This window comes from Haliaeetus albicilla, chromosome 2, assembly GCF_947461875.1.
Source record: "Haliaeetus albicilla chromosome 2, bHalAlb1.1, whole genome shotgun sequence".
Classification (NCBI taxonomy): domain Eukaryota; kingdom Metazoa; phylum Chordata; class Aves; order Accipitriformes; family Accipitridae; genus Haliaeetus; species Haliaeetus albicilla.
In genome coordinates, this window is record NC_091484.1 from 45282105 (window position 1) to 45309034 (window position 26930).

The window sequence follows — 26930 nt, forward strand, 5'->3', positions numbered from 1 at the left end:
GCTGATCTTCGCTGGAGAGTACCACTATTTTACAGTCTGCTTTGCTGTTTTATCGTTCCAGTGCAACTGTCATTTCTAGTGGAGGATGATCCCTGTCACATGAATTGAACAATTATTCATTAATGTACATTTCCAGCTACTTCCTGCTCACATTATTCAAATTTTAGTTGAAGTTGGATTCCTTTTGGGAACATTGTCACTGAAGAATTATTTTCTGGAGGTTTTGCCTGTCAGACTGTGAGGGTGCTTTTTAAAACAGTATATATTGAAGGAATCGAATTTTAAATAATGGTATACTCTCGAGGGAGTGTGATATAAAAGGGAAAGAAGGCTTTTCCAGGTTCAAAATTCTCCATGCTTGATGAAAGTAATACACTGCTAAAACACAATCTGAAAGGGAATAGATGCAATGAAGTGTTTGTTAAAGTTATCTGACCAGGTTAAATAAACCCATATACTCTTTTTCATGAAGAAAGAGGGCAATTCTAAAAACTCTTCCTTGCAGTGACTGTTCGTCTTTTCTCAAATATACAAACTGTTTTGCATACCATTAGAAGCATAGTCCTTTTTGTAATTTAGTATTTTTTATTAATTTTTCTTAGGTTTTCTCGTAGTCTGTATTGACAGCATTAATACTGTTTTGTAGATAGAGATAAAGAATTTCTTACCTTATTAATTAGATTCCTTGCTTTTGATGAAATCAAAAGCGACTGCCTGCTTGTGCACCAGAAGGCAACGTCGGACATCTCCTGGTGGTCCCAGGAGCCAGACAAGCTCTGTCTCCTCCGCACCTGTTGGGCAGCAGCCTTGCACTTGCCTGGACTGCTGGGTGAATCGGTGGGTCTCTGTGGAGCACTATGGATCTGCTCTCCCAGAAGGAATCTGCAGACCTGACTAGGCAGTAGCAGCTCTGGGGAAACCCTATTAAATAAACGTGGCCTGGTCTCAACTTGCTGTACAGATTTTTGATGGATTTGTATTTGTTTCTGGTCAGTATTAGCAGCGTTACTGAATAATACTATAGTAACTTTTACAATGAAAATAACGTTCTGAAGCCTGAGACCTGCTTACGGTTCCTGCATAAGCGCTCCCTGTTGCGTTTTGACCTTGGCAAATTCCCTACATTAAACGTAACATTGGTGGGAATCTACTGTGAAAAACAAGACCGGACATAGCAGATTTTTAGCAGCTCACACTAAACTGAAGGCTAGTGTTGTTACGTGTATTCTACAGAACTGAGCCCCTGTCAATGTCAAATGAGATGGGACTGATGCAGAGGCCTCTTGGGGTCGTTAAACACCCTATGTTAATCACAGCCAATTCTACTTGAATAGAAAAGAAGTGAATGTTGCAATAGTCTGGGAACAAAAGATCTGTATTAAAATCTGTGCCGTGGACTTCCTTACCACCTTGAGCAATTGCTTAGGCTCTCATCCAATGCCTCCTGACTTATTTTCCAGTGACTGCAATGGCTTTGTATCAGGTGTTTAATCTTTGTGTGCTTCTATTTCCTTCTTTGTAAATGGGGGTGTTTATAACAACACCTAATTCCCAGAACCACTGGTAGACTTAATGAAGATTTCAAGAATGCATTGGGTACCTTAGACTATTGAAATGTATCCCATTAATATTTTTTAAAAATTATTTGAAGAGAAGTTAACGGGGAATTTTTCTTTATCTCATATTGCTTGTTGTTTTCTTTTCAGAAGTGTTACGCTATATTCTGTATCTTCTGTCCTGAAATAATTTAGATTTTATTAATTTCAGAAAAGTAACCATTCTTTAAAGTAATTTGTTTTTAATGCAAGTAGCCAGGATAGGATATTCATTTAATTACTGCCTTATGGAGTTCCTGGAAAGATTTTGCTGAATGCAAACAGCTCTCAGGTATCCATGGATCTTTTATTGGCATTGTAGGTGGATTGTAAAGCCAGCGTAGAGGCATATGTAGTAGCTCTACATTAGACAATTGAGGTCCAGGCCCAGGACCATGTCTGTATCCATATTGCTTCCTCCGTCAGCTGGTTGGGAAGCACCATAGTTGCTTTCACATGGTGTACAGTAATAATTGTGCTGGACCTGACTTGTCTGCATGCAAATCTAGGGCAAGCATCCCTGCATCTCGCTCTGCTTAACACACTACCGAGCCCAAGGACCACTGAGTTGTGTAAGCATCAGGCTTGTTTGCCTGGGCTTTGTAGCTCCTGTTTGGTACCAGCCCTACTAGGTCTTAGCTGGCCTCTTTTGAAAAAAATAGGGTGATATCTGTCCTGATTCTTTTCCTTAGTATTCATCCCATCTTACTTTTTTCCATTAGCCTGGGTATCATAATACAGTCTTCCTCTCTAATTCTGGAAAGCTGACTATAATTTTTAGTATATTAATGGTTTCAGCAGTATTTTATGCTTATATGCAGATGAATACTGGGAGTATTTTTAAATAGAAGATGAAGTGATAAAGGCCCAAGACAGAAATAGCTATGCTATATGCTGTTCTGGGTTTATAGACTGCATCTGTGGCTGTGTCTACTGAGCTGCTATCTTTTGCCTCCAATTTAGAAGAATCAGGTCCTAGCCTGGTTCTGAGAGATCAGAAGAGACCAGATGTGTAGGAAAACATAGGCATCTAAAGAGGTCAGTTATTTTAATCTCATTCCAAGTCATAAAGAGCAAGACTGAATAAATCAGTCTTTGTAAATGAAACTGCATTCATTTATTTCTTTTGGGCTGTTTATAACAGTTAAAATGTTAACTCACATTTTTCTTTGAATAGGAAAGGCAGGTGTGAAAATAATTGTGATTTCTAATCTGAATTACCATTTTGGTCTGAATATCCTTGCCCCAAAATGAATGCATGTGTCATTCTGTGCTTTCTGACCTTAATTTTTTAATTAGGGAAAGAAATTTTTGGACATGGGATGTAAGAACCACAATATACCAGCAACATATGACACATTGTCAGCTCTCTCCCCAAACATATCAAGGCATATGAGCAATTAAATAATTTATTCAAAGATAGAAGCTTCTGCTAATACTTGGGATTTAAGTTTATTACAGCAGCTGCAGTTTTGCATATCTGCTCAGTTTGCTGGCATGCCACACTTCTTGAATACCAAAACACAGTCCTAACCTGTGCTGTCCACAGCAGCTTTTGTGAGGCTTTTTCTGTGTGGGCCAGACTTCTGTGACAGTTTCTAGAAGGGTTCTTCCTGCACAGCCCCACTTTTGCAAAGACACATTAAATGTCTCTGTCTTGTGAGTAACTGTCAAGACAATCTAATAGTGTTCTTAGCCGTTGCTTTAGTTTGCTAATTTAGGCTTCTTACATGTATTCTTTTCGTTTTCACTTTTTTTTTTTTTAATATCAAACTTCATGTGTCACATAATGATTTTGGTCTTGTCTGCTTTTATCTATGTGAGCTTGGCATTCCATAAGTGTTGCTCCACACCTTAGCAAAGCTGGGTGGTGGACAGATGGAGAACTCTTTGCTCTGTTGATGGAGTATGCTTTTAGCAGAGCAAAATATGTATTCAAATAAGAAACTCTGAGCTAAGAGTGTCCTGCATTGTTCAGTTCTTCATCATATTTTTATAGCTGAAGAATACTCTTACTGTTTTACGTGAGTCCAATCAAAAGAGTTCTTGACAGCAAGGGACAAAGGGTATACTCTGTCGTTACTGACACAATTAATTATTGTCATGTTGCAGTCATCATTTTGATGTGGAATCTCAAAAGCCCTTTTACATTAGTGCCTGTGGCTACACAGTTCCTTGCTTTCCAGGAATCAAAAGATGTCAAAACAGAATGAAAGAAATAATGAAATCTTATTTTTATTTTTTTAAGGCCTGATCAAAAAATAGAGGATACGGCAGAAACCAATGCTGAAATTCTTGCTCGTCTCACTTCTGCGGTAAGGTCACTGCATCAAATGTTGAACTGATAATGTTTGAAATATTGTTGTGTTTTGGATTGTTTCAAATGAAAGACTTAGTCTTAGCAAGCAGGTGTTTGTAATGCAAACTACTTTTTTGTACTGAGGTCTTAGCGTGCAATTCCAAAGCTATTAAAATCAGTCCAAGCAAGGACTGCTGCAGCCTGCTCTCTTGTAATCCATGCTATTCATGGCCCAAGAGGTAGCAATCTGGAGGATCATGGTGACTTTTCTTCCAGGTAGCTTACACTCAGATCCTCTTGGTCAAATGGACATCAATGTGAAGACAATGATGAGGTGGGGGACAAAGGGAGAGAAAGGGCCTCAGCAGCCCTGGTGTAGATTATCATAAGCTTTTGAGGAGACCCACCTGGGAATCCCGGGTATGTGGCTTCCCAACTATATTTAGCCTCAATAAACTCCATCATAATAAACAACAGCTTATCCTGTCTGTGCTAGAATTTGGTGCATCTTATTTATCTTGTTGTAAGATCATTGTTCTAATAAGCACAGACAGGACTTCAGAGGGTTAAGCTAGATTCACTCGATCTAATGTAATCTGTACAGTGGTGCAGAGTTGCACCTTCGGCAAGTTTGCGGGTGATGCAAAACTGGGAGGAAAGGTCAATACATCAGATGGGTGTGCTGCCATTCAGAGGGACCTTGACAGGCTGGAGAGGTGGGCCAACAGGAATCACATGAAGTTCAACAAAGGGCAATGCAATGCCTTGCATCTGGGAGAAATAACCTCATGCTCCTGTACAGGCTAGGGGCTGACTGTCTGAAAAGCAGCTTTGCAGAAAAGGACCTGGGGCTACTGGTGGATAGGAGGTTGAACATGAGCCAGAAATGTGCCTGTGTGGCACAGCAAGCCACCTGCCTCCTGGGCTGCATTAGTAAGAGCGTTACCCTCAGGCTAAGGGAGGTGATAATTCCTCTCTACTCAGCACTGGTGTGACACATCTGGAGTGTTGGGTCCAGTTCTGAACTACCAGTACAAGAGATATGTGGACATACTGCAGTGTATGCAAATGACCATGAAGATGATCAGGGGAGCAGAGTATCTGACTTACAAGAAGAGGCTGAGAGAACTGAGAGTTGACCTTGGAGAACAGAAGGCTATGGGAGGATCTTACTAATGTGTATAAATAGCTGATGGAAAGGAATAAAGAAGATAGAGCCAGGCTCTTCTTGGTGACATCTTGTAACAGGACAATAAGCAGTGGCACAAACTGAAATTCAATAAATTCTACTTAAACATAAGAAAAAACCTATTTACTGTGGTGGTGATCAAACAGGAGAACAGGTTACCCAGAGAGGTAGTGGAGACTGCATCCTTGGAGAAGTTCAGAACTTAACTGGACATGGTCCTGAGCAACCTGCTCTAGCTGACCCTGCTTTTGAGCAGGGATTTGGATCAGATGACCTCCAGAGGTGCCTTCCTACCTCAGCCACTGTGTGATTGCACGGCTCTGCGAACGTCACACCTAAATCACGGTATCAGCAAAACATGGAATTACTGCTAGTTCTGTTTTGGGTACGTGAGAAAGTACAGACATGAAAGTGGACCAAGCAGGGTGAAGTTGTCATGAAAAAGGCATGAGGATAAGAGCTATTTTAAGTAAAACAAATAAAGTACTATCTTGAAATTACTGAAAAATGGAAAGGAAGAAGAATTTGTGCTATATTTTGTAAAGATAAATGTCTTTACAAAAGACATTTTGTAATGTGTTTGGAAAGCCAGTGGCTCTGTATGCTCAACCTTATGCAACAATAATTTAAAATGTATGACATTAGAAGATCTTGTGGTTTAATTTTTTTAAATTTTTTATTTTCTCTGTATTCAAATTCCTTTTTTCTCTACCTTTTTTTCCTAACCAAAAATGAAAGAACTCAGAAACTCAAAATCCTCCATTTTTAGTTCCACAGAGAGAAAAAATAGAAAAACATAAAATAATTTTTGCAAAGTTATATCTTTTTAAAAACCCACAAAGCTACCAACTCTATAAAACATTGCCAGTATCCCTCAAAAGCTTCACGTCTCAAAAATAGAAGAGTAATAGTTTTTCATCAGTTAAAAAAAGGGAAGCACTCAACAAAACAAAGTGACTTTCTGAGTTTAAAAGAACAGGATCTAACTGTTGCTGGATACACTTGAGTAAAATGCATATCCTTAAACACGTGAGTAATTGACAGTGAGTGAGTTCAGAGTGCTTCACATCTAGCTTGCAAGGTCAAACCTTTGAACTATGTCCTGAATGATTCCAGCAGCAGGGCATATAGACAGTTGTTTTTTTTAAATGAACCGTTTTATTGCTGTAGCTAACTAGCTAAAGAAAAATTAGGCAGTTGTGTCTCTAGATGGCCTGAGACTGATCTATTGCCATGGTGGTGTCAAAAAGACTGATCTTCTGCATTTTCTGATTTTCCACAAAACTGTGCAAGCTGTCTATAATGATTTTCTAGTCTAACCCTGGAGAAAAGACATAAGACCAGAGCAGAATCCTCCAAATATTCACATCTGTATATGATCTTCTCCCTCTTATCCTTTCAGAATATTGCTTTTCCTCCATACAGTAGACTGGGATCTAAAGTACTCAGTGCGAGTTTATGGAGAGCCTTCATGTGTTCCAAGGGAATTTGAACCCTCAGCTTGCACCAGTCAGCAGAGGGCTGGACTCACCAGGATACGGGTTCTCAATTTTTTTTTTTGCTGCCAGCTCCAGAATTTGTATGGAAAAAAAAAGAGTCCTGTGAGCTGGAGCTGGAAACCAAAATTGAAGGTATTAGCCATGACTGGAAATGTGTTCACACTGTCTTGCTTTTTGGCTCACTGAATGTTTACGTATTTTGTACAGAATCAAACCAGTCTTCCTTGAAGAATTCGTAATTCAGAATCCTGTTCACAATACTCTTCAGACCAGCATTTCAGAAGTGAAAAAAAAACCTTACTTCCAGCCCAGCACTAAAGCAGTTAGAGATCAGAGTTGACTTTTTTTGTACATTTCTAGATTTGGAGATTCAAATCCTGTTGGTGTTGATAGTACCACCATCTCTTCTGCTTTTCCTTTTCCTTTTCTTGTAATGGAATAAAACATTCTGTGTGAGGTCAGAAGGATGCTTCTGTGTCAGCTTTTCTTTTTTGGGTATTAAATTCCCAGATTTTGAAACCTAAACTGATTGTGAAGATCCAGCCCAAGCAACATTGGAGGAATCTGTGTGCCTAAAATATAAATCACTGTTTTAGCACCTGAAAGTGCAGGAAAAACTGTAAGCATGCATGCACGTAAGGTCTAATTATATATTTCTGTAACTCTATAAAAGCTATTGCTGTTGCAGAGGGTAGAACTCACCTCACCTAAATATAAGTGGCCATATGGCAGGCATCTACCTCTGAGCTAGCTTCCCCAGGTACTCCTTACAGCCAGGGATCAGAAATAGACACTTTTAGGATGCTGAATGTATGATTCATTTTGAAAGTCTACTTAATGGAAAAAACACTCATACCTTAGGCTCTGCTGGTAAGGTGTGCACTCTCTGTGAAGGGGTTATAGAGTGACTAGCACAGACATAGGCATCTGTACAAGCTTGGTGAATTCCTCTCCACCTCTTTTTCTTTACTGTAGCCTGACTTTCTTTGTTGGCCTTTCTCTTATTACTTGTTCCCTACTGCTTTTAGTTACCAAGTGTTGTTTCTCTTGTAGAGTTCCACTTTTCCCATTCACTGCATAATGTGATTTTTTTTTTTTTTTTATTTGATGATTCAGCCAGTCTAGAACTGATTAGTTAGGGAAATGCACTCTTGGTTTTAAACAATGGTTATGGAGATTGTAGAAGATAATAGCAATAGCTGCAGTGAATGATGCCAAGTCAGAAGGGCAGCTGGGAAAAAACTGCAGAGGTTTATCATCTTAATTTGTGCATAATATATGGAATACACCTCGTGTAAGAGCAGAGTCAGATACAAAAGATAAGAAACTAACTTGTTGGGGGTCTTACTTTTTCTTTATGCTTTATCTACAATGGAAGAAGCAGAGTCAGTCAAGATAACTGAATGGAGCCTATCGAATTATATGCTCATATCATATGTTCCATTACAATGAGGCACTGACAACACCATCAAACTTAAATTGTAAAGGCAGCTGACCTGCAAGCAGTGCAACGTGCCATTTGAGATATATTTGCATTGGGTAATCTTTTTGGTCATGAATTTTTAGGAAAATGCAATGATTACTCCTGGGTTTAAAGAAGCATTCCAGAGCTGTCATGCATCCCATGTCATGTCCCAATGAGCAGCTTCATGTTCAATGTCTTGCATGCTAAAACCAGAGTAGAGCAGGATGACTATGAGTGTTTCCACTGCAAAGCTCTTACCTTACCTTGTGATGGAACAGAAGAGAATATCAGGATGTTAATGCAGTGTGTCTGGGAAATACAGTTTTCTGGTACTTTAAGATGTCAGCCAATACTACTTTTATTCAGAGTCCATCAAACTGTCATTACTTGAGATGCAAAAATGTGAACTAGACTCTTCTCTTTTTCAAAACCCTGCTGTTTAGAGCTTTCTGTTGCAGGATTTTGTTTTGAGATTCTGTAAGGATTGCCACTTTGTCTCTAGATTTGAAGTCCCATTTGGCACATTGACACCCAGAATACTGTTTCACAAAAGACTACTATAGGCAGAAAAAAGAGAGGGGTAAAAAAGTAGAGGTGGTATGCACTGTCTACTAGATGCCCAACTATGCCTTCTATGATAAAATTACCAGATTCATGGATAAGAGAAGAACAGTAGTTGTCATTTACTTTTGAAAAATCTCTACAGCTGTCCTTTGAAAATGATAAGATTCAGCATATAAATATGCCATTTGTATTTAATCAAGCAGAAGTATACATGGGTACCACTCTGTATGCACACTCTTGCTCTTTCATATAGCAAAACCAAAACTGACTATCATGTGGTAACATGCCAACAACACACTCAAAAGGTTCTCTTTCAGACTTCAATAATATTTCTGTAAATACTGTGTGGTAAGCTGGCCTTTAAACTGAATCAGTTTTGACATCTGCAATGCTACTCAAAATGGGATACTATTTAGCTAGTGTTAGCTTTGTAAAATGTATAGCTATGTATAAACCAATTTTTTGTATTTAATATCTCAATATGGTAGGCATAGCTCTTGTTTGAATGTGTATTTTACTTTGAGTCCACATTATTATCTTCAATGTGATGTGCAACTATCGATTTTGTCAAACAGGCAGTAACTAAAATCCTATTAGGAAGAAGTATGATAACGTGTACCATGTGTGCAGCGAGGAATGAATGTTGTACACAGATTTCCGTCGGTGTAATGATGCATAGGAATTGCATGTCCAGCAGAGATGTCAAGTGCATTTACACTAAAATAGACAAAAGCTTATAGATTATGAAATCTAGGGACACCAGGCAAATCCAGAAGGATGCTCAGCATTACCAATTCTTTGTGATGTGAGTGAGTCCTATGAGAGGGAGCTCAGACCATCAGGATGAAACGTTTGATAAAGGAAAGTTTGCTTAATATTAAGACTAGAGGAACATTTTTTTCTCCTGCTTTAACTGAAGGGTTTTGCTCAGATTAAGTAATATGCCAGCTGCATTCCTGTCACACAGCAAACAATGAGATATTTTGCATAACACAGACAAAATACAGAAAAACAGCCTTTTTATTGCCTGTGATGTCAGCACTGTATTTCAAACTTGAAAAGTGCCACCTTATAAGCAAAAGTAATACTGCAAATATAACTGCACGATGCCACAATGCTGCTGCTGCTTCTGAGAAGATGGGTTTTTCTTTACACTCATGGAGAGATTTGCATTTTTCAATTGTTTGATTGGGTTAATTGGTATGTTTACAACTGTTCCAGATTGTAGTGTCTCCTAAGGCTAATCTTGAGATATCTTTTAGCATTTAATAAATATGTTAAAGATGAGACATCAGTGCACTCTCTCTTACTGTCAGTAACCTGTGAGAACAGACCAGGATCAGAGCATTGACATTGGTACCTCCTTCTGAGTTTGATGAAGGGAGAGGGTCTGAGCAGTTTAGCCAGGAAAAGCTGTGGAGTTGTTCTTCAGAAACAACTTGGGCTTTTATTGAACATCCCACTCTAACTCTGGATAGCTTCTATGTATTCTTACTAGTGTGTATTAATTGCAGCAAGCAAGCAAGCACACAAGTTGTTTTTCCACAGAAGAACTGTTCTTTCCCCACAGAAGAACTGTTCTTTCCCATCGTACTTGCAGTTTATGCTTACATTAACCATGCTTAACAGTTCTCTAGACATGGGAATGAGTGTACAGGAAGGAAGGAAAGGAAGGTAATACTGCCAGCTTGCACAATTGTGCTGGAAACAGGACAACATTTAAGAAAATTGTGGCACTGCCTTCATATTTTCCTGCTTGGAGTGGCAGAAAACTCTGTCCCTTTTAGTGGGGCAGCATCAAGGAGTCGAAGAGATCCTTGTACCTTGCAAGGACAGCAAAAAAAGCTCCCTGGTCCTTTGCCACAAGGGAAGGAAGGATGCAAGCAGAGGAGGGATGTGGCCTCTAGCATGACTGCCTTCTGCCACATGTAGAGCGTACTGCTGGGTGGCTGCTGAGTATCTGATCAGTGGATGCTGCAGTTACCATTGTACTGAGATGTCCTGGGTGATTTTGTCTGTCTTTCTGCTCAGACCAATATAATGTTAACTATTCTTGTTTCACATTTTCTTCAGAGTCGTGAGAGTGGGATGTTGACAGTTGTTAGTAATTGTTTTACTTCGGGGATCCTTCATGGTCTTTGTGCTTATTCTGATCATACCATATGTCTTGTGAAGGATGTTTTAAATTTCACATGCTTTCAGAACCTGGGTGTCAAAACTCCCACTGCAGAATAGCCTTGAGCTTTGCATGGGTTTATTAGACAAGTGGGCCAGTATGCACCACAGGATACTTTGTACAGGGAGGTGAGACAATCCCTAGAAAAATAGTTGGAATGTCCCATAATTTTTTCAATACTAAAGGCAGGCTGTCTTGGGAAAATGAGGGAAATTGGAAGAAGCTGGGAAGTGTACAGAAGAGTCTGAGAGCGTGGATGGGGCAGAGGAAGGGAAGAACTCTGGTGTATGCAGGAGAGAGTGTCTGGGGTGCTGTAGGTGAAGTGCAGGGCACTTGAAGCAGCTGCAATGGGACAGACGATGGCAGTGAGGAAGTATGAAGCATAAAAATAATGCATAATACAGAATTTTACTGATAGAAAAAGGAACAGACATATGGAGAGAAGTGGATGTAGAGCTGAGCTGGCTAAACGGACAGTAGCTGGTCGTGTAGAGTTTATAGGGAAAATATGAAGAATGCAGAGACAAGAGGCTGAGGAAGGGAGCTGGCTAGCATGGTAGGGCTGTTTCATCACAGGCTGGTGAGATAGCCTGTAAATCTGGAAATCAGATAGCTATGACTTCTGCCTGTTCATCTCAAGCTAAATTTTGGTCCTGAAATGCTCAGCCATGCTATTAGGAGAGGTTGTTTCCTCCTGAAAGCTCCAAAAATCAAATGTCAATTATATATGTGAATGTCAGCCAAACCTCAGCGTGGAGAACTCGCTTATTCTGGAGTCACACAATAAATCCAGCATTACAGTGTGCTCAGCAGAGGCAAAACAAATATTTAACAAGGAAAGGAAGAAGCTTCAAGTGTGTGCTTGTGAAAGAGATATGCTGTGCAAATAAATTATGTGTCGGGCTACCGAATTGCCCACTCCCTAAGGAATATGCAGTATTTACAGGAAATTAAAGTTAAAAAAAAAAAAAAAAAAAAAGTTGTCACAGAATTCCCAGCTGAAAAGGAAATAGATTTGCTAGGAAAAGTGACTGTAGTTTCAAAACAAATACCTGCATAATTCTACATGCAGTTGACTGCTACAAAGGACTGATAGCCAGTATCTTACCAGTGTTGCATTTTGTTTTGTTTGACTGGCTAGTAACTATAACCATCGTTTCCTTTCCTGATATTTTAGGTACAGAGAGAACTGGCTGCTGTCATTGCCTTGAAAGCACGGAAATCAGGTAAGTCAGGCTGGACTTTACAAGCGTTTTGTAACACTGTTCCTTTTTGTCATTTATTGAAGTATTTGAATTGTCATTGCTGTTTTATTAACATGGGGAAGCAAAGATAGTGGACCTTGTTCCTCTCTCGTTGGAGAATCCTTGTATATAGCACAAGGCAATTACTGTCAAGCTTCACTTCCCCTAGCTCGTCACATCTAATGACCTACCTGATAAAACCGGTGTTACAGTTGAATGTGAACTTGGGTCACTTTCTGGCCAAAATCACTATTTTCTCTGGGCTTGCACTTTATAAAAGAAGCTTATGTCTTTATTTGACTTACATTTAAGACAAATAAGTTGATAATTTTCCTATGTTTTCTTCTATGGCCCAGTATCTCATGCCATCTTTGCTGTGTTTTACCTGCCCGGTCAGCTGTATTTCTTTATGCTAAAGCAAAAGGACAACTTCATGCATGAAGGCATTCTTTCCTGAAGACTTGTCTATATATCTGTATGGCTGTAGAGGCAAGTCTGTTATCAGGGCAGTAGAAGGGGAAAGGCAAGTGGATAATTGAAAGTCTGTGACAGTATGAGCATTTACAGCAAATGCTGGTGATACAGTGCAAAGGCACTGAAATATGTGGTCATCTCAGCTCTGTCAGGGTTTGGTAGCACAGCCACTTTCAGAAGGTATCTGCATTGCTGAGCTGGAGTGGAAGCAAGGGAGCTGTGATTTCCAGCACTGCATGGGAACTAACAAAACCTACTTGGCCAGACCTGACCCTATACAGGGTTAACTCTCTGGTGTCTTCATGTATAGTGCAGTTAATCTGGAGCAAGGGCAAACTGCATATGGTGAAGTGAGAATTGAATGTATTTCTAGGGTAAAACAGAGGTTGACTTGCCTTAAATTATTGGTGTGTTCCCAAAGCCGTTGAGGTCTTTGGGAGCATTTTCACTAAGCAACTCTTGTGATCTTCAGTGATTTTGCTAGAAATTGAGATCATGGATCTTGCACTTTTTGAGCTATTTTCTGACTTGTTAATAATATTGCATCATAATATCTGTATCTGTCTATCTGTGGCTTACAAGTACAGCACAAAAGTTATTACACACAGCACATGCACTACATGCAACACGGTATCTTAAACTGGAGGCACCAAGAAGATGTAGCTGGCATATCTGCAAATATTTCCTTGTGAAAATGTAAGTATTACAAAAATATTCTAGCCACAGTTTGATGCATTTTTGTCTGGAAATAGAAGTACTCATAGGTTACGTCCACAGTCATCTGTAAATGTAAATCTGCAAAAAGTTAACAGAAATCTAAGTGTGAATTCAGACCTAAATTGCTTCTGTGCAATAGCTTTGCTTCTGAAACTGCTGTAGTCGTTTATGATGTTAACACCCCACAGCTGCTTGCCCTTACCTGGTGTCACCCCAGTCCCACATGAACTATAATGGCTGAACATGGAAATGCTTCTGCTCTGGTTCAGTGCAGAGAAAAACAGGCTATTTTAAGGAAGGGCTCAAGGTAACCTTTTGTTTTGCTGTAAAATGGGCTAAGAGTATGGTGCCATGTACTTAGTGCTTATATAGTTCTAAGAAATCTCTCTCCAGGCTTCTCGGCGGTTGTGTTGGAAAATATTACTGCTACTACTGGCAATAAATAAAAACTCTGTTCCCCAAAAGAGTTGATTTTATCCTGAATTAGCCTCTCATTTCCTTTCAGTGGATGGCTACATAAATGGTTGTGTCAGTAAAAATGGGATGGGGGTTGGATTAGGAATGAGCTGCAGGAGATGAAAATGGGAAAGGAGGATAGCTCTTGGAGTCCCCTCTGTACTAGTGTAATTGCAACCCACATTGAGCGGGTAGAAATATTTCAGTTAAAAATCACAGCCTTAAATAAACAAAGCTCCCTATAAAGCTTTAAAGTGCTGACCAGCCTTTCCTAATACATTAACGTAACACTTAAAATATCAGTTTAGATCTGTGCAAAAGATACCTGTTTAGTCAGCTTAACTAGTGCATGCTTGTTGTTGAAATTTGCATTTCTTTATGCCTCATCTTGGACGACCGTAAAAAATGGCTACATGATCAGGCATAACTGTAAGGTCTAATTTAAGTTAATGCCTTTACTACAGTAGGAGCAGAGTAAATTAGGGTGGTTGATTATGCTTTTTTATGTTATTGCTGATGGTTAAATTCACAGCGTAGCAGTTACTGTTAGCAATCAAGCTATGGTATGCTGTGCCTGGTGAAGTGGAGCATATTTCGGAGAAGGTACTTCTGGACCTAAAAGCCACAGTATCTTTCGAAGATATTGTTCTACTAACCCTCTCCAAGACTCCGTATAATTCCAGGAAATAAACTAACAAAGATCAGACAAAAGGGTTTATTTTGGCATGAAAAGAGTGGAACATGGCTATTGGGCTAGCTGCCCTGGGTGGCTTCCAGGCTGGTGTGAGCGGCGTGGGTACCTGACTTGCCCGCCCTGGGATTCATGAGTGAGGAGCGCAGGGGACAGGCACGGTGGTAACTTGCTGTCTGGAACCTGCCTGCAGTGGGTAATAATCGGTTCATTAACCAAAAGCTTTCCTAGAGATCAGAAGCCCAAAATCCAAAGCTGTTGTGCAGAAGTTCCTGTACTGTTTTTGATGGTTTGGTGGTTTTTAAATTACAGTGTTTCAAAATATTTCCTCTAGATAGCTGGTTAGCGCTACCAGTAAGAGCAAAAAAAGAGTACTTTTACTTAACACAAGGACTGTGTAATTTGTTCCTGAATTACTTTAATTTCTGGATATACCTTTGCCCTTAGAGAGGTACTTCACAGTGATTTAATTGTACTAGAAAAATTGGCTGATTAAAGCTTTCATATTACTTGTCTAGGACTGTTGTAGTAATCACTGGGTTACACTGCATGGAAAGTACTTTACAAGCACACAAACACCACAGCTCCCTCTGCAAGAGGTGAAGAGGGTCCAACTAGGAATGTTTGCTATGCTTGGAGGGGGGGGAAACATTGCCTTTGGTTTCCCCCGTGAGACCGTTTATTTTTGTTTAAATAAAGCTTCAGTTTGCTACCTAGTATATGTATATGAGAAGTAATAATTGCAACTATTTTAGTTCTTTGGCTGTTTCAGAGATTTACACTCTGTATCTTCAGACAAAATGCTTTGAAACCCAAGGTAGAGACCTGAGTCTGCTGTGGGGTAGGGCAGAGAATCAAATTCTTGCTAGTACAGGATCTGACTTGATAGAGAATGTCGGCTACCAGAAAATAAAAAGACAGTAGGGTGTGGGGGAAAATGCCTTCCCCCAAGAGGTGTTCTTCTTTTTTTTATTGTGGGGTGGAAGAATAGGAGAAACACATAAAACTGACAGATGGCTGAAGGAAAAATGCAGAACCTGAAAAATTAAAAACTTCTGCACTGTGGAAAAAAGCTCAGTTTTCATATTTCAGCTGTGTACTGTAAGTATACCACTCCAATAGCAAGGCACAAGCCAATAGAGAGGTACTTGAGAGTCCTCATGCCAAGGGAGCTCAGCATTTTTAGCTTCTTTGCAAATAAAACTAAAAAAAAGTGTAAAACTAATGTGTGTAGCCCTGAAGCTTTGCTGGACCTCAGTAACACTGTTGACTAGAAAGCACATTTATATTTCATTAGAATAAAGCTCTCATGATAAAGGTGGCCTAAGAGGGGGAAATGAGCTTGTGCACTTCTCTGTGGGTTATAAAAATGCATTAAAATTGTTCTGGCTTAACCTTAGAAATAAATAGATTAAATGCTGTGTTCCTTGGTTTGGTAAAAGGTCTTGGGGAAGCAAGTAATTGGAGCAGAAGAGAACTTTGTTTTTAATTGTAGGCACTTGGCATTAGAATTGTTGTGTTTGTTTATACCTTGCTGGCTTCTGATAGCTTCCGCAAATGCGCTGGAACATAACAGAAATGCAGCCTCTCGTCTGAAGGTTTACAAGGGTTGGCATTTATCTCAATTGCTTGTCATGGCTCATGACATGTTTCTTATGTGTTAGAGATGGTAGCTAAAACAAGGATAAAAAGCAGCAAATAGCCTAAGGCTGGAGGCTTTAGCCAGTGGCGTAGCTACACAGGTACATCTGAACTGATCAAAATCTGTCAGGTAGATGCTCTGAACTGGTGTTAATCCCATCCACAAACAAGACGCCTTGCATTTCTGTGCAGGAACCTAGTGCACCCCATGGCATCACCCAGCAAATTCCTTTAGCTTTATATCTAAAGGAAATTCTATGACTTTATTTGTGCAAAGGGCCATTAGTGAGAGCATGGCTCTGGTCCTTGTGTTTCTGAATACAGGGGCTAATTAAGAGAATAGCTGACAGAGTATGGAGGAGGTAGGAAGAAGGTGACTGCAGCTTCTCCCCAGGTGTTGTAGGAGCAGCAGCAGGGCTATGGGTGCTTGACCCTCCCACTGTGAAGGGCAGGACAGCCACAAAAGCCCTAGCACTTGTGTGTGGTTTTGCTCCCTCTCAAGAATCGTATTCAGGTTTCCATAATACTCCATAGATACTTTCCTTTAGTCATGCCATTCTTAAATTGACAAGATCTATTGATTTTTTTCATAAAAATGGGTAATTTACATTTAATTTATAATAATAAGACTTTTGCAATGTATTAACTTTATATTTGAGATCTTCTGGATTACCTCCACCCTATTGTGACATATATGTATGCATATCCACCCTTCCCCTTTTCTTTTGTATTGCTTCTGTCAGGACTTAACTGCCTATGTGATTTGCTTGGTATTTTTATTTTAGGGCAGACGATTAAATATGAAGCAGGCACTGGGGCTTGAGCTTTGCCAACATGAATGAAAAGCAAGCTGTGAACAGCTATTCCTTTTCCCAGCCACCGCGCCACCTCTACAGCACTGCTGTCAGAGCTGATTGCGTGACTCGACTCAAACACACTCCAGGCAATGTCAGCCCTGTTGAAAACATGGGAACAGCCAGGCTGGGTCAGGTTAAAAGTCCATCCAGCTCCAATCCTACTGTGAGTGATGAGTAGGGGATGCTTAGAGTAGAGAAACAGAGCAAGTACGAACAGTCCTTCTGATGTGCATACTCAGCATCTACCAGTCTGAAGTTAGGTAGCCCTTGGCGGACCTTTTCTCCATTATTTTATCGAATTGTTTTTTGGGCCCGCTTACACTCCTGACCTTCATCATCTCTCGTGGCAGTGAGCCCCACAATTCATGTTTGTCGTATGTGAAAGTGTATTTTTTCTTGTTTGTTTCAAACACATTCCCCATGACCCTCACTCTGTTGTGATATAGCTCTTTGGTGATGGAAAGTGGTGAATAATCCATTTCCAGTTCATCATCATACTCTTCAGGATTTTGTGCACCTCTGTCATACTCCTGAAAGTTGTCTCATTTCCAGGCTAAATTGCTAAATTGCCAAATCTATTCCATTAAATCTGATCATCTTTGCCACATCTCTTACATTATTTTTGCAATGGGGCAAACAGAGCAGCATGCAGTACTGCAGAAGTATGTGCTGGAGTTGGCACAAAGTGAGGGTGGCAGCTTCTTATCAGGATGGGGAGGTGGAGGGATGTGGGAAGGAGCCCAGTGAGACCCTTTTGGCAGCAATAAGCTGTTTTATCATCGTGAACTCAGGAAACTGCATCTTTACCATTCAGCCCTTTTCCCCAAGTAGCACAGATCCTTGTGAGACTTCTTGGTAACTTTACTCCACCATAACTAGCAAAAACTTTGTCATTTGGTGCTGTATGAATGTTCCATGTTATGTCATTAGTTTTATTTACTTGTAGAACAGAGTTGTTATATAGACAATGGAAATCATTATGAATTTGAATTAGATTTGTACACATACTTGAAAAATTAGGTTACAAATATGTGATCAAAGGTCATTCAAGAATGGAGCAGTCCAATATTGTGTTTAACCCTCAAGCATATTAAGTACCCTTTGAATTTACAGGTTTTGTAAACAAGCAGATATACAATATCTTGTGTAAAGTGTGCACAGTTTATTATCACTTACTTTATGCCACTGAAAAAGGGCATAAAGAGGGATGAAAAAACTTGCTTCTGTTTACAGAATAAAGTGGCGGTCATGTGCCAGAGGTGTGCATTTTTCCTTGTGGAAAAATTGAGAAATTGTCTTTCAGCAGTTGTGCAAAAAAAAGGGTGGGGAAAGGTTAATATCAGTAGGGTCTTACTGCTTTTCTATGTCCCCTCATGTCTCTTTTCAGTGGGTTTATTTACTTCACTGAAGAAAGACCTTATTTCATTGCAACTTTCAATTCCTCCAAGCATCCACTTCTTTAAAGCAAGGGTCAAACTTAGCAAAATGTGTGGAATAAGTGTTCTTCTGCAAGTGTTACTAATAGCATTCATCCTGGAGAAATGGCCACTCAAAGTAAAGGTGCAGGGGTATCATGGTTCTGGTAGGTCTCGGTAACTTTATCTTTACTTTTTCTCTGCCCATTGAAATGTGGTTTAAAATAAAATTTGTACCTAAAAACGTAACTAGGAATATTTTAAAAGTTACATTGTGCTTTAAGGATTTCATGCCTTGAAGTAAGGGAGGTAGTCATGTTGGCTTCTTTAAGCGATCCTTCTTAAACATTTTATGCCTTATTGAAGGGAATGCCTACTGCTAGGGACTAATGTCTTGTTGCATCCCATGGGATTCTTCCACTACTCCTGATATCAGGTATACCAAGAAACCTGCAGCGCTTGAGAAGGATAGGATCAGACCCCTTCCAGCCCTGGGGGATTTTGGCTAGTCAGGAACACTAGTCATTGTGTTGGCTAGTCAGGAACACTATGTGTAACACACACACAGCTCTGCTGTGCCATGACTGAATTGGTGGCCACCTGCTTTGTGCCCACCCTGGGCAATGCTGGGGGTGGGAAGTGCCCTGGACAACATCAGTGAACGGACTACACAGTTATGCTCACCAGCCTTTGTGTATTCAACAGCTGATGTAAAGCAAAATGGACTCTGAGCCCTGGAAAAAAGAAGGAAAAGAGCTCCAAAGAGCTCTCTGGTGGGAATTACGCTGAGAGGGATTTTGGCAGCTTATGGTCTGGTTTTTGCAGTTATTGCAGAACTTCGGGCGTAGTTCTTTCTGGGTGATCTATAAGGCACTCGCATAGAAGAAATGGGCAGTGAGGAATAGCTGTGTAGATGACAAATGTCCTGGACATATGCAAAAAGGGGTTGCACGGTAAGGTTGGAAAGACAGCAATTGTGCAAACAAACAATTCCCAGGTGAATGTTTTGTTTCCAGTGCTTTGGGAGAGGCATTTACAGAGAGTTCACAGAATTTATTTATTCAGAGGTCTCTTTGTTTCCTGCTCTTTTCCTGGCCATGCCCAGAGGATGTTTCCATGGAATAGAGTGGTCTTTCGCTTTGCACCAGCCTGTTCTGTACCTCCTTGTCAGATCAGTTCCCAGCAATCATTCTCCCTGTCCCTGCTGATCATGTAATGGCCTCTTCTCCACCCTTCCAACATCTCGTTTCAGGCAACACTGCTATAGATACATTGACTGCCACTTGATTTTTTTTTAATTTTAAATATCACACACCTGAGAATGACTGTCTAAAAGCACTGGGTTAAATGTTAAATCTTTCTGCATTCAGCCATCAAATGGTTTTCCTTGAGCTGCTGTTGCTACAAAGGACATTGCTTTTGTCTGTTCCTGTAGTAATCCTACGGAGTTCACAACTCATTTTCCACCGTTTTCTCCTTGATAAAAAATGATATGATTTCCTATGTTCACAAAGTGAGTGTAAAATGTGGCTTTTCCTTTGTATGTATCACGAAGTGCCAGGCATTGAAAACCAAACCTCCCCGGGCCACATGAATCAACAGTAGTTGATTATCTATTAGCAAATGCCTCCCTTGTTTAGCCAGAGGTGTTTTACAAATTATGTTCTTCTGATGCACCACCACCTTGGATGAAATATGGCCTTCAAACCCAGATGAAAGGCTTCAGTTCTGATAAATAAAATAAACAGAACTTCCTAACAAAACCAGTTGTATGATAATGTGAAAAGAATGGCAGCAAAAGTTCCTGGCCATAATCTGACTGAGTTGGGAAATATTGGTGGCTTTACTTGGTATGCTCATTTTTTAATTTACAATGGCTATATAATGTAGGCGGGCCTGAGTCTTGTTTAAACTGAGGTTTGTCCTTCCTGTGGTCATTCAGATGCAGTGGAAAGGAACAGCGCCTTAATGGTGTGTGGATCAGCAAGACCAAATCTACATCTGTCAGCCTCCTCTCTTACCACACTGGCTTTGCTCTGTTTAGATTGCAGATTCCTACCCTTGCTGTTATCTGTTCCTTTTGATAAACTCTGCAATGAGGGGAAATGTTTTTGCATCATTTTCGGGAGTCCTGTTTCCTATCTGAGATCTGAGAAATGGCTTGTAGCACTAGGACCCCTGGGAACTTATTCTTCTGTGTGGAAACTAGACCAGCATAATGAGTACCCTCTGTGCAAATTTAATATTAGTTCTACACCTAAGGCCAAGCAGAAGTTAATGACCATTTTTTATATACAGAAATCAGTTATGAAACCAACATTACATTTCATGCTTTTGTCATTTTAAAACAAAGTAAAATGCTGGAGTAATTTATACTAAATTGATTTAAACTACAAAGCATAAATATCATGAATCCCAGATTTGAGAGAAAATGGCATCACTGTCACTTGTGCAATAGTACATTCCCCAATTTACAAGCACCTTTATTCCATCCCATGCTTGCTGTGCTTTTTTAGATACAGAGGTGCTGAACAATGCTGTAAGCGGGAGTCTGTCTTTAATAATTTTTGCATTTTCTTTGTTTCTTTAATTAGCTGATTTACTCAGCTGATTGCACAGCTGTCTGGGCAACACCCCCCCAGGGGCCTGCCAACTGTTTCAGAGATATGTAGTGTACTCAGTGAAGGGAAATCTGTACAATAATTTGCATATATATATGCAGAAATAGTGGGAAGGAATGAGAAAGCTCAAAGGCAATTTTTTTATTGCTAATAAAAGGAAACATGTTAAGGATGAGCTTAAAAAGCTTTCTCTTTTCAGTAATTTCTGGGAAAAGATTACAGTTTCATGGTAAATAAGGAACCAATTCTCAGTTGGAGGGGTTTATTCCTGGGATTATCACTGTCTCTTATATGCAGCTTTTGGGGATTTCAGAGGTATTCAGTGCTCGTTGGTTTTCCCCTTTTAATTTGGAAGTACGACTTGGAAAATACAGGAGTATGCACGAGGACCTGGTCTCGCTTAAAATGGTCCCCAAATCTGAGGTTTGTAAAGCATTTACTTGCTGCTCATTTTCCTTTCCATTGCTCAGCGCTAGTGCCTTACGTAACCTAGAGGATCTGGCTTTTAGTTTCCCCAGTGGTATCAGTATGAGCTATTAATTTTTTTCCACTCTGATAAATTAATAAACATCAGCAAACATTATAACACTGTCAAACAGCTCAGAGCTGCCATAGTAACCAGCCTCTCTAGAGCTCGCTGTATACCCTCCACAAAGAATAACAAGGGATACCACAAGTTCCATTGTTCAAAATAACAATAAAGTTTTCAAAAATCATGAAATTAGCTTAGAATGATGTGATGTAAAAAAAGTGCTTTTTTTCTGTTTGTTTCTGAAAAGCTTCATGCTAGCAACTTCCTTTGGAAAAAAAAAATACAAACAAAAAAGAAACATGCCTCTCAAAAAATTTGGGATATAAGAAGAATGCTAGAAGTTGTGAGCTTCCCAGCAGCTGACGATAAATCAACTGGTGCAGGCTGTTGGCAATTCGGAGCACTGGAGCCTTCCCCCGGGGAATATTCTTGCAGATTCCTGAGGTCTTCTCAACAGTGATAGTTTGACAGGGACAGAAAAACAGGCTATAACCATCCAGCAGAGATGAGACAGTGAAAATCTGTTGGCTTGTCAAATAAACAAAGTTCTGTTCAGAAGTAGGCTCTTTGCCACTTCCAAGGTGGTGTGTCTCCTGTCTGTAGAGGGCACATAGGTGCCTTTTGCTTACTGGCTAGAAAAAGGAGATGCATGTATGAATTTTGATCCCACAGTACTGAAAGGATTGAAATCTTACAAAGGGCAGAGTGGTTTGATGTTCTAGGATGTTAGCAGGTTAAAGAACAACACTAAATAATAAATGAACATCCTCATTTGAAACGAAGGAGCGTCACTGAAAACGTGAGGGACATAGCCTAAGGGGTGACCAAGCTTTGTATGGCGAGCAGAGCTGCCTCTGCAGCAGCTGTGGGGACAGCCAACTCCTCATCCAGCCCGGGCACAGGTGGGCAGGGTGAGCCTGGCAGCGGCAGCGCAGCTCGGGCTGCTCCCAAGGCTATCCCTGAGGGTTTGCAACATGGGAAGCAAGTTCAGTCTTGGGAGCAGCCTGGGGCAGTGCAGAGGTAAACTGCACATTTGCCAAGGGTGACGTTTAGGGGCTCCCTGCCCCCAAAAGGCAGGCGATCCTGGTCCTGCAGTTGGGCTTCACAGCAAGCTCAAGGGCTGAAGCTGGAGTTGTGTGGCACAAGGGGTCTGGCAGCAACGCCAGCTTGCGAGGTGCCCTGTCCCCTGCCCTACCTGCTGCCTCTGTTCTCAACCAGGTCATCAAACCGAGCCAGGTTAAAAGTAAGCCTTTGCCAATCCCCAAACGCTTTACGGTAGTACGGAGAGGGAATACGGTACGTGAGTACTGTACGGTACTGTACAGGAGGTGTGGGACAGCCAGCAGTGATGGGGAGCTAAGCTGGCTTTTTGTCCTGGAATGGCCATGTGGGTGCCACCCAGAGTGAGTTGCCTACGGATGGACAGCTGTCCCTGCCTGCTGTTCAGCAGCAAAATGGTTAACTGTGATGGCAGTCCTCTCTTAAGCAATTAAATAATTAGCTTTCAGAGTTAACACCCTATTAAGCCAAAGGGAGGAAGTTCACACCTCTCCTGGTGTTATTGTTCCAGTCTGGCTGGCTGCAGCAGCAGAATGACGCTAGTGCCTTGGTTTGTGTTGTGAAGGTTATCTTTGCAGCCAGAAGGGCTAGAAAGAAGAAACTTCATTTACAGAAAAGGAAGAAAGCACAATACAGCAAAGCCTCTGGGAAGACTGCAGTGCTGCGGGTTCCAGGAGTTGGTTTATGTGTGGATTTTTTTTGTTTGTTTTTAGCTGTCATTTCCACTTTCAGTTGGGTAAAAGATTCTGCTATGTTGAATAAGACAAAGTATTAAAATGAAATAATATGCATTGTATTATGTGACTTTTTATAATCTTGCACAAAAACCATAATTAATTTACCTTCAAGTTTGGGGGCATACAGAACAGCGTATCATGAAGGCACTGCTCTATGGGTAACCTTGGCACCCTTGGTAGGATTCTTCCATAGGCAGGAGAAGGTCTATAGGGCTGCAGGTGGCTGTTGTGACCCTCACTGCATGCCAGTCTGTCTAGCTAAGGTGAGCCCATTAGCATGTCTGTAATGTTCCATGCTGGAGGAGGACAAATCCCTTCCAGTGTCTTAAATCTACATTAAACTTTGTAGCGTGGCGGTAAAAGTGGGGAAGCACCATCAGTCGGTAATGGTGACATAAAGGATGTGCTCGGTTCCAGTGTGAGCGATGGTTACGTTCCCTTTCCATTCACACCCCCGTGTGATGGCTGATTCTGCTGAGGTAGCTAGTACAAAATTATTTACTTTTGTTTCTTGTTTCTTTGTTATTTTTTCTGCTGTTTTAATGAGCTGAAATGGGATTACTAAAGGACAAGGCTCTCCCCTGCAAGAATTCTCCCCCGGAAGAATCTGCTAGCAAAATCTCAGTTCTGGTCTGTGGGGGCACAAGGAACTCGGATCAGATGATGGCCCTTGTGATCCTTAAGTGACCATAAAAAACCAACATCCTGAATTCCCTAGGCTAATTTGCAAATGGACACATTTGAACTGCACGTTAGCAAGCTAATGCTCATTTAACATCTTTTCCTTTCATTCATGGTGACCTCTCCTCCAAAGGAGGAGAAATACTGCAGGTAGAAAAGGGAATTGGTCACTCTATGGTTTTTTTTTGGTTTTTTGTTTTTTTTTTTTTTCTTTTTTTCCTGTGTCTGGTCTCAAGCCTGAAGCCAAACCTAACATTAGGTGCATATAGATCAGGGTGAACCACCTTTGCGTCTCCCTGGTGTTGCTGCTTTGTAAGATGTGCCAGGGTGTTCTTATCAGGGAGCAAAGCTGGGTTTACGCTGGCAGAGAAGTAAGGGTCTGGCCCAGCTCCAAAGTTCACAACTTTTTTGTATGTACATGTTACAGTTTTAGGGAATCGTCCCAGAAATAACACTCGCCTGGGAAATACTTTCCCATCCCACTCTAACCTTCCACTCACTTTTCCTATGGTTGAATTTGCAACGTCAAGTCTTTTTATCAAAAAATAAATGGCCAACTGACAGTAAGTGGGAAATTACCCTTGAATTCTTATATTTTATGACAGAACTTCTATTGCGTGCACAAGAGCCCACGAGGGCAGTGCCTGAGCCAATTCAAGGGGTGTCTGTGAGTTGTTACGGGGTTAGGAGGCAGACCGTGTAGAAATACAGCAACTGATTTCTTATGTGTGATGATCCCCAGCAACATAAATTTCTGAATACACTGGAATATTTTAAGAAATTTGTGTTTTTTCTGTATTTTATAGACAAAACATGTAGTAACCTTTTCATACAGAAACCAAGAAAATATATTTAAGGGTTGTTATTTGTCTGTGTGGCCACTTCAGCCTTCAAGGGACTACATTCTTGTGATGGAAAAAAAATGTATCAGATGGTGTGATTCCTTGAGGATTGATCCCTGGGTGTAGTTAAATGGTTCAATTTTGTCTGGTTCTTATGGGTTTGGATAAGAGGCAGAGAGGACACAAAAATCAAGTTTATGATGGAAATTTCATGAAAAAGAGTCTGACTGCTCCCTCTCTCCCAAGAGGGCTGCAAGAACATCAGTGTGAGGTCTGGGATTTTTTTTTTTTTTTTTACTTTAAGAAAATATTTACTGGTTCTTTTCTACATTCCTTACACAGTCTAAACAACATTGAAGCCAAGGAGAGCTGGGTTTGGATTATGAACTTTTCCAGCTTTTTTAGAGCTGAGCAGTGAAAATGCTGATAAAACCAGCTTTTTTTCTTTTTTTTAAGCTGTTCGCTTAGGATACATCTAAACTGAGGTCGTTTTCTCATCATCTTTAAAATTGCTCATGCTAAAATTGTTCAACACCCAAGGATACCTGTATCTGTTGGGGTCGTGGTACCCTCTTTCTCTTTCCCTTTGAGCTAGGTAAAAGATACTACTGCCCTCAGCCCCAGGTGTTTGCTGCTTGTCACTAGCTCCCCAGCCAGATACCATCCCCTTGCTAATCTGCCAGCCCAGCCAGGTTAGCAACAGCATGCTGCTCCTCAAAGGTCTGCCTGTTTGCTTTGGTTGAAGATGCTCTGGGGTTCTTGCCCTGGCACTGGGCAGAGAAGGGGACGCTTGTAACAGAGGCCAGTGACAAGAAGCCGGTTAGCAGCCATAACCTTTTCCCCTGGCACAGCTGTTTGTGGAGCTCCCATCTGCTGAGGCTTGTCAGAAAAGCTGGCTGGATCAATGTAAATCACTTAAACCTGGACCCGTGGTCTTGTTACTAGCAAGGTGCCACTCCTTTAAATGCCATGATTAATAGCTAGCGTCTGTGGGGATATTCTGCCCATCAGTGGCTACAGCAAATTGATTTCAAGAGAAATCAGGAAATTGAAAGGAGAGTTGGGGAAATGTTGTGTTTCTGCTAACACAGCCACAGGCTTAAGTGATTTGCAATTGCTCAAACAACCATTTTTTAGCATCTTTAATGCCTGCTGGCGTTGGAACGTTCCCATCTCATGCCGATTGCTCTGACTAGCGTTCGGCAAATGGATGTTCTGAATCCTTTGTGTCTCCTGCAGTGGGTGGAACGGGGTCGTGCACGTGTGGGACCGTGCAAGAGGATGAGGCAGCTCTTGGGGATGAAGGCTGGGAGGTGGGTTACAAGGGAAGGGACTGCACAGAGCCCTCAGCCTGGTTGGGTGGAGTAGGTTGCCTTGGGAAATGCTGACCTGCACTAGGAAAGAAGGGGCCACATGGGGCTGTTGAGGCAATTGCTCTGGTTACTGCTTCATTGGGTTGTTACTTTTCCAACCTGGGGGAGAGATACGCCACAATGTCCCAGGCACGTTTTGATTTTGCCTAGCTTTAAATGCTGCTGGGATATAACCCCCCGTTACACATGGTTTCTGTTATAGCTATAGATTGACCCTGTGTTTTCAGCATTCACCTTGAATTTCAGAGCTTGGCTGGTAAAGTGATGTCAGCAAACCCACCAGTGAAGATTTATACCAGACCTCTGTTTTCCTTTGATAATGGATTAAAAAAGATCCCCGAATGGAAAAAACTGTATTGACAAAATGACTTTTTTGTCCCCTTTTATAATTACATTTTTATTACTTTTTTTTCCCGATAGCATAACTGTGGTGAAGAAAGAATTACGCCCTATATGGCATAACAGTATCAGCAGAAATCCTGCAGTAAAAAGAAAATAAATCCATATGCTTTATTTTAGAGGTCAAGAACAGTCTAAAGTTACTTTTCTTTTAAGTTGCTGGATGCTGCCTAAAGGTTCGGCTGCTTTTTGTCTGCGGCAGACCCAGAGCACCCGCTAAGACACACCAAGCTAGAACTCATGGCTCACATTACATGTATTAGCTCAGCCATGGTAGCCTGGTTGTAAGTCTAAAGATTCAGGCTGAGGGTTGAGGACAGCTTAGGTGAAGGTGGCTGATGAAGGTAGTACTGCTACCTGTACAGCTCATCTGTTCATCAGTCAAATCCTGGGCTGCCTCAGCT

At 40.9% G+C, this 26930-nt stretch overlaps 1 protein-coding gene across 2 annotated transcripts in view; it reads left to right on the forward strand.

Moving 5' to 3' along the window:
* The window catches only part of RAPGEF5 (Rap guanine nucleotide exchange factor 5), a 166610-nt gene that overhangs the window by 35649 nt on the left and 104031 nt on the right, over window positions 1-26930 (forward strand). For both annotated transcript variants that reach the window (XM_069773507.1, XM_069773498.1), the window contains exons 6-7: window positions 3844-3910; window positions 11965-12013. In XM_069773507.1, the coding sequence (XP_069629608.1) occupies window positions 3844-3910; window positions 11965-12013 (116 nt within the window). The remainder of the gene's footprint in view (window positions 1-3843; window positions 3911-11964; window positions 12014-26930) is intronic.